This window comes from Sphaeramia orbicularis, chromosome 3 (genome assembly GCF_902148855.1).
Source record: "Sphaeramia orbicularis chromosome 3, fSphaOr1.1, whole genome shotgun sequence".
NCBI lineage: Eukaryota > Metazoa > Chordata > Actinopteri > Kurtiformes > Apogonidae > Sphaeramia > Sphaeramia orbicularis.
Window position 1 is genome coordinate 21,287,117 of NC_043959.1, and position 11,042 is coordinate 21,298,158.

Here is an 11,042-nt window from a genome sequence, read left to right on the forward strand (position 1 = left end):
TGTTACAACAAAGATTTTACAATAAATCTTTAGCCTTAGTTGTAATTGCGTTAGTTTTTAATTTTCGTGTGTTTTTGGTGCTGTCAGGTATTAGAAATGTCGGCAGATGTTCGACGGAATATCCCAGGACTAATCGACCATGAGGCGACCAGGACCGTCCTACAGGAAAACCCTTTGCCTCTTAATGTGGTTCTGCTGCAAGAGATGGAAAGATATAACGCCCTGCTGGACACCATTATGTATGAACTGTTTGTGTATTTCTGTCTGTGAAACATAATTCGTACGATTACTTTTACTAGCATGGAAACAAACTACATACCTGTGTTTTTAGTGTGAAATTAATCATTAGTTCCGACCTTGTCAATCTAATTCAGATATTACCAACATTTACTGGACTAAGTATTGATCTGATTGAAATCCTTAGTTGTTTTTGAAGTTCAACTGCACTGTTTTTTTTTTCTTGAAAACATTTCATCTCTCAAAATGTTTTCAAGAACAAAACCAGTCCTTGTTGAACTTTGAAAACAACAAAGGATGAACAATGACCCGGATGAATGAGAACTTGCACATATATCTGATTGAAATGTTCTCATTTGATCTGAGATCCTAGAGTTCTTATGAGGACAGAACACTAAGGACGTTAAGTTTTCAGTGATGTTGTTCTTATCTTATTAATATGCTGTGTGTTTGTGTTAGTTCGTCCCTCACTGAGCTGGAGAAAGGAATCAGGGGCTTAGAGTTAATGTCACCCAGCTTGGAGGAAATGTTCAGCTGTATCTATGATGCCCGTGTACCGCCGCTGTGGGAGAAGGTAACATATACATATTCAGAACACTGTAACACACTCACTATTCAACATGAGTCTTCTTCAGTGACGGATGCTAAAGGCCCATTTATGCTCACTTTATGTACATAAATAGGTACATCTGTTACAAAAGTATTCAAGCGTCACTGCCTTTATACTTCTATGCATCCTCTGCATCAAAATGAACGTTTGGCGATCAATCCACCAGAGGGCACCACTCTGAATTAACATACTGACCAAATACCAAGAGGAGGAGAAGGGTCTTTGAGAGAAGAAGAAAAAGAAGGAAATCATTAATTACAAACATGGTAATGACAGAGGAGATATTACTAATGTTGATATTGAGAATGTTAGTGGTTGTAAATAGTTTCTCACCAGCTCACACAGTCGCTTTGCAAAAAGTTCCAATATTTCTAGAAATGATTCTCTTCAAATCTTAACACAGCCCCTGCAATATCCAGCTGTACTGCTTCATTTCCCTCATTTAGGTACGCATCTGCTAACTCCCAGAGGACATACAAAAATACAAACGTAATGAACACAGAGGACAGACAGAACACTCCGTCTGTATAGATGTACGTATTAACATTGAGCATAAATGGGCCTTTAGAGTGTCATTATCAGCCTGTTCAAATGTGTGGTGAGAAGAAGAATCTTTATTCATCAGTGTATTGTACATGCAACACACGCCGAAACTGACCCTCTGCTTTTAACTGGTCACTAACTGATCCTGTCAGAGCTTAGAGCCATGTCAGGTGCCCTGGTAGCTAGGGGTTAAGTGCCTTGCTCAAGAACAGATCTTTCCTCTACCAGATCAGGGAATCAGCAGCTCTTCAGTCACAAGAGACTTCTATAGTATTCCAAAAACTCAGGTGTATAGACATGGTTCCACTGGGGATTGAACCCAGGACCTTCTGCGTGTAAAGCAGACGTGATAACCACTACACCATGGAACCATGTGAGAGAGACAGTGTATAGACAGGCAAATACATTCATAATAAATTTGGTAAATTAACAATGTCTATTATCATTGATATACTCCACATTTGTACAAAATTGTTATGAATTTAAAAATCAATATGTACATTGTATGGAAAAATATTATCATATATTCAAGCCATTAAATCACAGCAATAGCACAGAACCTGCACATTCTTTTGTGTTTTTTAAGGATAACTTATTTGCCATCAAGTGAATTTTAAGGAACATACTTGCACTTGTAATGTTTGCATGTTAGATCAGGGGCTTTATCACAAAGCACTTTTGCAGTTAATATTTCTTAATCTTAATCCATTCTTAATCCATAATTTTACCAAGTGCTCAGTATGAGGAGTGAAGAAGAGTGAGTCATCAGTTAAAATACACTTAACCTCATCATCCACCACACTAGAACTAATAATTGATGACACACAAATAGAAAGAGTAAATGGAATAAAATAAATAAATAAAATTTCTTGGTGTAATCTTGGATCAAAAAATCTGCTGGAAACCTCATATTGGTCATATAAGAACAAAGATGGCAAAATGCACTGCAATTCTGAGTAAAATAAGTCACATACTGGATCATAAATCATTGCACATTCTATATTCTTCATTATTCTTACCGTATCTGTCATATTGTGTGGAGGTTTGGGGAAACATCTACAAAAGCACTCTACAGCCCATATGCAGACTACAGAAAAGAGCAATAAGGATAATAAACAAAGCAGGATACAGAGAACACACAAACCCACTATTGATAAAATCACACACATTGAAATTCATGGATTTGGTTAAATTTAAAACAGCGCAGATAATGTACAGAGCAAGAAATAATTTACTGCCAAAAAATATTTGGGGAATGCTCACTGAAAGAGAAGGAGGCTACAATCTAAGGGGGAGCTAAATTTTAAAAAGCATAAAGTAAGAACTACAATGAAAAGTATGTGCATAACAAGCTGTGGAGTGACTGTGTGGAACAATCTAGAACAGAAGATAAAGGAAAGTACAAACATAAATGCATTTAAAAAGAGGTATAAAGAATTGTTTCTAAATAGGTACAGGGAACATGAAGGATGAAAATAGTATTGTTGCAAAGGTCAGGTGTGGTTTCTTGGAATTAAGAGCGAGTAATTCAAATTTCAGAGTTTCTGATATGTGTGAGTGGATTAGAGTAGGGGCACATGTGAAGTCTACATGAATGGGGATTGTGGGTGTGAAATTATGGAATGGACCTTATGATGCATTTAAGTTATTCACTCCTTTGGCAAAGTTTAAAAAAAAAAAAAAAGTACTTTAAGTTTAAATTATTTAGAAATATTGAATTGACATGGTAGATGTGTTTTTGTTGTTGACTTTTTTTTTATTTATTATTATGGTGTAAATGCTCGATGCTGTACACATTTAAAGCTATACCTACCGATGTGGCATTTCTCACAGCACTTAGTAAAAGTTTGAACATGAACAACCCGCCTCCCTCCAAAGCCCCGCCCACTTCCCTCTGCCTGAGTTCTGAGGCTCCTCCTCCTCTCTCCTCCTCTCATCTGATGCGCGATGAAAACAGAGGAAGCAGAGGCGAAGGTCCGGTCCGTTTTGGCGTGTCCGCGGACCCCTCCCTCAGTAATCAGATGCATCATCCACCTGCCGCGGGCCCGCGGCTCCTGTTCCATCAGTAGACCTGGTCTGTGCAGTACTGGGTCAGTGTTTTCACTGCAGTGCCCAGGGGATGGGCGCGCGAACTGTGAACGCGCGGCCTCCGCGAATTTTCCGTGGACATTTGAAGTTTCATAGTCCATACAATTATCATCCTACATCATCTTACATGTGTGACACCATGTACATGTACCTGTATGAGTCCCACCGTCAGAAAAGCTGAGCTTTATGCAGACCTGTTCAGTCCAGTACAGCTGACTTCCGGACTTTTATCTCCATCCTTCATTCATCAGACTCCCGTTTGTGCCCCTCAGTTGTCGTTTCTGTTCATAAATCCGTTTTTTCCCTTCCACATGTGCATGTCAGTTCTATCCAAACACATCCTAGACAGTAGACTGTGGTCAGTAACAGGAGGAGCAGCGTGAGTGAAGCGTCAGATTCAGTGGTACACATATCAGATGTGAGACGGTGATAATGGATCGGATGCTGGACGGCCGTAATGGATGATTGACAGGAGGCTCAGTCAGGTTCGGCCAATTATTTCATTCGGACCGACTAAAATGATTGGTCAGACTTTTATCAGAAATATATGAGAATTAAACATTTTTGAGTTTCAATACCTGGTGGATTTCTTTTACATTTTAGTTTGACACACACTTATTAGGAGCATTTTAAGATGACAAAAGAAAAGTGTAAAAATGCCACATCATACGGTATAGCTTTAAGTTGACGTAAGCAGTGTATTAGTTGAAAAGGATAGGCAAAAAATAAGCTTTTGCTTCTAGCCTCTTCTGTTTTTGGTTTTTATGTTTATTACAATTGATGTACTGAGTACAATGACTGATGTAAAACCAAAAATACATTTATTTATTCATTCATTCATTCATTCATTCAACTGTGCATTAGGCCTGTTAAGAGTAGCTGCTAAAAGCTGAAAAAACAAAAAAATCTAGATTAGTCATGTGTGTCTTCGTGTCTCACTCAGTCCGTCCCTCTGTGTGTCTCTGTGTCCACTAGGTGTATCCCTCTGTGAAGCCTTTGGCCTTGTGGACCCGGGATCTTTGTCAGCGAGTGGATGAGTTCACCCAGTGGGCAAAGACGACTCAACCGCCCAACGTGTTCTGGCTCTCCGCCTTCACCTTCCCAAACAGCTTTCTCACCACCGTACTGCAGTCCTTTGCTCGGCAACACAATGTGTGTTCACACAGACAGTACAAAGTGAACACCACCTTTACCAAACTGAACCTCACATTCAAAGCATTTTGACATTGAAATGAGTATTAACTCCAATGTGCACGTCAGTTTTCAGTGTCAACTTAAAATTTGTCTTTTTCATGTCTGTTTTATATTGCTGCATGTTTTACCTTATCTTCTACCTTTACGTTACGTCTTTGTACATATTGGTCTGTCATGTTACTTTTGTCTTTTTAACATCATCTATTTTCATCTTACATCATTTATCTTTTATGACATTTTCATCTTATTTTATGTTATGTCTCTTATCTTGAGCTTGAACTTTTCATCGTGTTTTGTTTTTGTATGATTTTTTGTCTCGTTGCGTCATTTTCATCTCACTACACATTTTTATTTTGTTATGTTTGTCATCCCTAGTGTGAAAGAACAGATTAAATGGTAAATTTGCACTTACTGATTTGTGGTTCTCATTTAATCACTCATCAGTGCTGTCCCCATTAACCCTGTTTACTGTTATTGTAGGTCTCAGTGGACACACTGTCTTGGGAATTTCTAGTATCATTTGCAGATGAGGGCAGCATCCTTTCCCCAGCCAAGGTGACCTCCTTCGTGTTTTGTGTTCCTATTAGCTAACCATTAACTTTTAGTAGTCATGACTTGCTGCACATTTTCACTTCTGATAAAAGATGGACTAATTCTTAATTCAACATACCCTCTTATTAAAAGCTTCTGTCTACTTCCTTTCCTTTCCTTTCCTTTCCGTCATTCTGGTTAGTGAATATAATTTGGAACCATAAATTCATAATTGAAAAATATTGGGTTTTCCTTGTCAGATGAGATCATGTCATATTCTACAAGTTTGAAAGAGAAAATGAGATGACAACAATATACAGTATCCCCATTCACCCCCTTCAAACTTTTCCTCTTTTTATTGCTTTCATAAATGGAATAATTTATAATTTAGCATTCCTATAAAGTATTGTCAATTAAGTAAAAATATAGAGTATAAAAACAGACTAGATAAATATTCACCTCCTTTCCAGTGACTGAGCTGATTTCACAGAGGTTCATTTGCTTCTAGTAAACTGCAGATCACCTGAGTACAGTGAACTGAATGGACTAATGTGGAGACAGTATACAGGAACTACTGATTAAAGTCGGTGTTTAGTGGTGATTAAATCATCTATTTTAATTTCAAGAAAAGCTAGAAATGAGGAGATGAGGAAAATAATCAGACTGGTTTCAGTTAAACGTCGTAACAAATAAGAAACAAACTAAAAATCCATTACCTAGAAAAATGTTAAAAATATACTAAGATGTTCCTGTATTGTGCAAAGTCACCACCCTCCATAGAACAGTTCCTTTCAAAACCTGTGAGAAACATGGGCTGGCTCCAAGAATCACTAAAACAGAGCCAGTTTAAGAACCAGAAGTTATTTGGTAGAAAAGGAACCTCCATCCATCCCTCAAAATAGATGGAGGAGCCTTTTCCTTCCAGCTGTTGTCTTTCCTTCCTCCTTCTTTATATCTTCATCTTCCTCCCTACATCTGTTCCTGTCCAGCTTCCTCCTCACTGTTTATAAATGGTCTGAAGGTCATAAAGACTGTTTTTATCAGTATGGAAAATGTCACCTCCAAACAACTGTTTAACTCTCCTGGCTTCTTTCTCTCTTTCCATCCTTTTTCTGTTCCATTGCATTCTTGAGGATGGAGTGTTTATCCGAGGTCTGTACCTGGAGGGGGCCAGTTGGGACAAGAAGAACTCCTGTCTGGTGGAGGCTGAACCCATGCACATGGTTTGTCCTATGCCTGTCATCCACTTCAAACCTGTGACCACCCGTAAAAAGATGGCAAAAAGTGAGTCATTTAGAACGTTTTCTCCAAATGGATCCTACTGACTCATGTCTACATCCTTGTTTATCTAACATTATTGTTTTTTTGCAGGGTAATTGTTTAATTTTTTTTTTTAGAATATAGTGCAAGGATGTGGTACAGTGTGATACAGAACATTACACACTTCCCTGGACTTGGGGAAATGAGGCTGATGGGAGATTCTTCTCCCAGAGAGAATCAGAACCATAGTATGTGTAGGGATATACAGTCTACTCTCATTATACCGCCAACTTCCGTTCACGGCCAAATTGGCGGTATAGCGAAAATGGCGTTACAACGGGTTGCGTCCATAATGTGCATGTCTTTACTATATGATGTCTATGCTGCCTCCGTTAACCTGTTCTAATTGCGTTTCTAAATAAATCTTGATTCTGTTATGTTGTAAGGGATCATTTAAAGTGGGGAAACATTTTAAGTATTATTATACCGTGTCGGGAAATGACACCCCATCATCTTGAGGCTTTGGCTTAATCCCACGTCCTCTTCCCGACATCCTGACCTACTGAGTGTTCTGCGATAAATGAACGGTGGCCGTTCCGTAGACCTACTCGTAGCTTGTTGCGATCAGCGTCTGGCGCGTTTGTTTCAGTGCATTGTTAAAATTTATGTGTACTCGATGGCAATCACGCTGGCGGTATAACGGTCGGGAAATCAATGGTATAAGTGTTGTTTGTGCATGGAACTGGGCTGGCGGATGGCGATAGGCGGAAATGGCGGTAGCTAATGGAATAATGCATTGGGGATTTTTGTGCAATGGTTTTGGTCAGCGGTGAGCGAAAATGGCGGTATAACGGCGGGCGGTTTAACGAGAGTAGACTGTACATGACTTCATTGGTCTGGTTCTCAGAGGAACACCTGAAGATGTTGCTTGGTTCTTACCTTTTACACTGAAACTTCTTTGTTTCTGGTTGAGTCTGCGATGAACTGTTTACATCAGTGTGGTGTTTCTTTGAAAGTGGTGGAATTCCAGTGAAATTACTTAATTATTAAATTAAGATCCTAAAATCAGAAGGAAATTAAGCTTGATATAACTGAGTGAACCATTTGCCAGAGCTAACGTTCACAACTTAAAAAAAAAAAAGCTGAAAAAGCCCCTTTTCCTCAGTAATGAAACCTGCATGTTAGACAGTCACCAACCAGTTATTATATGAACATTTTAATGCCTTAATAATCAACTACGCCTCAGAAATGTCAAAAATATTGGTAAGTAAAATCCGCTTTTTTCTGTAAATACAGGCCATACAGTCTTGAATTCGTGCATCTCTGAATATGCACGTGAGATGCACAGATAGAAATCAAATTTATTCTGTTTTCTTCATCTTCCTGAATGTCATCTGTGATGTAGTCATGTGGTTTCATTGGCTGAACTCTGTGTTTGTGTGTTGTATGTCCACAGATACATACATGTGTCCGTGTTACTACTTCCCGGTGCGTTCAGGTCGAGCATCTTTTGTGATCGGTGTCAAACTCAGTTCTGGATCTGCAACTCCAGAGCACTGGATCAAGAGAGGCACTGCTCTGCTCCTGAGTCTGGACAGTTAAGGCCTGCAGACACACTCTCAGATGTTTGACACAGCAGTTTGTGTTGTTACTGCTGGTATTTGTGTATTTTTGTTCAAATAAAGACTTGGAGTCTCTTTTCATTCTCTTCTTCATAGTCACAGATTATTTACTTCTTCCTGTAGATTTACATCACTTATTTCCACGTGTTTAATTTGGGTTCTCTTGAGCTAGGAGTTTAGTGTTGTGGCTCAAAAGAAGTGACTAGAGTTGGGCAAAAAACATTAACTAAATTTAACTTCACTGTCATTTATTACCTGTGGGAACAGCTTTCAACTACAGTCTTTGTTAGGGCATAAAACAAACAAAAAAAAGACACTTAAGTAATAATTGACTTTTATGTTTGTATCAGAGTGTTTCAGACTTTTTTCTGACTTTTGTTTTTCTGTACTACTTATTATTTACATTTTCTGGGGGGTTTTTTGTTTTTGTTTTTTTTAACCCAGTTAAACACCTACCATTTTTTCACTTGTGTGGCATAATCATTTGTTGTTGTTAGTGTAACTTCCTAAAATCTTATCAGCAAACAATAATTTACAAATGGGCTACGGTACAAACTACAACGTCCAAATAAAACAAGTAAAACAGGAATGAGTCCCAAAAAAAATGTGTTGTTATTGTTATTACTGTTATTTTTATAGAGGGAAGTTCAGTCTGAGTGTCTCTGGAGCAGCATCTAGTGGTCATCAGTGGTATTACAGTGTGGTCTTAAAGGCTGAAGGATCAAGAATCACTTCACATATTCTCATGGTCTCCTAGGTTTGAGGGAAAAAAAAAACAAAACAAAGAAAACAAAACATAAAAAAAAAAACTAAGTGGTTTTTGTGATTTACTTATTTTTTATCGGAAAAATCTCCAAACTTCAGGCTTCAAACCAATGAAACTTGAACATTCTTGAACATTCACATGCACATTCTTTCTAGTTTAAGGGGTCTTCACTTCATAATAGGGTTTGATTTGGTTTGATTTGATTTGATTTTTTACTCCCTCCACAAAATTAAACCAGCCCTGTCAGTGTGCTATTTCCTCTGATGGTTGTAGTTTTGTCACAAAATGAGAGTCCACACTGTTTTTAACAGTCATGTGAAACCAAATGGTGTGAGCTTTTCTAGTTATAGTACTATGAATGATAATGAATAATCTGAAAATGTGTGAAGAACTTTATTTCTATAACAGTTTCCACAAATAAAATCACAAAGTGCTTTACAATAAAAGTGCAGTGGCATAAAACCTAAATAGAGCAATTAAAATAACATTGAAATACACGACATTAAAATAACAAATATGCATTCATTCATTTTCTGAACCACTTTATTCTGAAGAGGGATGTGGGAATGCTGTATTATACTTTTTATGCATATATCTATTGTATCTATTTTTTGTTGATAATTTCTATTATAGTTTTGTTTATAAAAGGGAGAAAACCCATTGTAGGTAAAACATTCAGTTTCTTTTGCTTATTTTTTGTCGTTTTTCCTGTTACTGTGTTAGATTTTTGTGTGGGAGCCTATTTGTTTTCTGTCATGTTCAGACTCCGTGGGCTTTGACTGCCCTCTAGTGTTCATGAGTGGTAATTGTGTGATTACGTCTATACACTGAATCAGTATTCAGTCGCTTTTTGTTCATGACTGACCTCTGGATGTTCTATTTTCTAAATGCAGTAAATGCAGTGCAGCACAGGAATAATATTCTTCTCAGTGTAAATCAGCCTGTTCATGGAGAACAAGTTCCAGTGTCTCATTGTTCAGTTTTGTTAAGTGTTCAGTTGAGTTTTATTGATTTATAAGAGCAAGTCAAGACAGTTTAATTGAATTTATTCTCAGTACTGTCTTCTCCATACGTTTTCAAAAATGGTTGTTACTTGGATTTTAATACATTTGATTATATTTATTCATGTATTTAATTTTGAATGTTTTTATTTTTAATTTACAATTTTTACTTATTTTTGTTTTATTTTTATGTGTTTTGTTTTTATTTTAAAATTTAAAAAAAAAAAATTAAATTTTGCGTCCATACGTCACACATGACCGATGTAACATCGTAAAACACGTAACATAACGAGGGACATTTGTACTGTGAGCTACCTCTGACAAAGATGGGAACTTATTAAGATAAGAACAGTTCATGACAATAAATTCGTTTCCAATTCCAAATAAAGAATATAACTACGTATTCAAAGCAATCCCTAATGGCATTGTCTTACTTATGAAAAATCATCTTTGTTATCTAATCATCACAGACAAATAAACCTTGTTTATTGATTAATGGCATTAATATTTTTAGTTCAAGCTGTAATAACAGACATACGCAATGCATTGAATGAAAAGAGGAAAATTTCCCCCAGAGGTAAAGCAGTATGGAATTCAACTTTTTCTAAAATTGAGTGGTCAAAAGCATGGACATTACTGTATAAATACTGTATTACAAACAAAATTAGAATTTTACATCTCAAAATTTTATGTAACATATATCCTTCCAACACTATTTTGTATCAATTTTATGATGAGGAAGAAATATGCAACTTTTGTTAATTTGAATCTGAAACTACACTTATTCTTTTTATGTGAACATTCTTCTAATTTTTGGTCCAAAATTGAAAATTATATCATATATAAAAGTAACAATAAAATAAATATAACATCCCAAAATGTAATTACTTATTTTAAACATGATAATAACAATCTAGAAATTACTGTAAATTTGTTCATATTATTTGGAAAATTTCATATATATAAAAACAAATAAAATAAAACACACCCAAATTTTAAAATCTTCCTATTAGAATTTGAAAACTATATTAAATCTTTAGAATTCATTTATAATAATAAAAAAAACAACCACTAACACCTTTGGTATTTATAAACAATTCTTTAATACTGACTGAACTCTCTGTTGCATTTATTTATTTATATTTGTCAGATTTATTATTTTTTATTTATTTACTTATTTATTTATTACC

At 36.4% G+C, this 11,042-nt stretch overlaps 1 protein-coding gene and 1 non-coding gene across 2 annotated transcripts in view; one reads left to right on the forward strand and one right to left on the reverse strand.

The window, feature by feature from the left end:
• Positions 1 to 8,323, forward strand: part of dnah2 (dynein, axonemal, heavy chain 2) — a 67,287-nt gene extending 58,964 nt beyond the window's left edge. The window contains 6 exon segments of the mRNA XM_030159786.1: positions 88 to 239; positions 697 to 811; positions 4,454 to 4,630; positions 5,153 to 5,227; positions 6,337 to 6,487; positions 7,920 to 8,323. Coding sequence (XP_030015646.1) covers positions 88 to 239; positions 697 to 811; positions 4,454 to 4,630; positions 5,153 to 5,227; positions 6,337 to 6,487; positions 7,920 to 8,065 — 816 coding nt within the window. The 3' untranslated portion in view covers positions 8,066 to 8,323.
• Positions 1,689 to 1,761, reverse strand: trnav-uac (transfer RNA valine (anticodon UAC)). The gene has a single exon. It is a non-coding gene; the product is annotated as a tRNA-Val (tRNA).
• Positions 8,324 to 11,042: the final 2,719 nt, after the last annotated feature.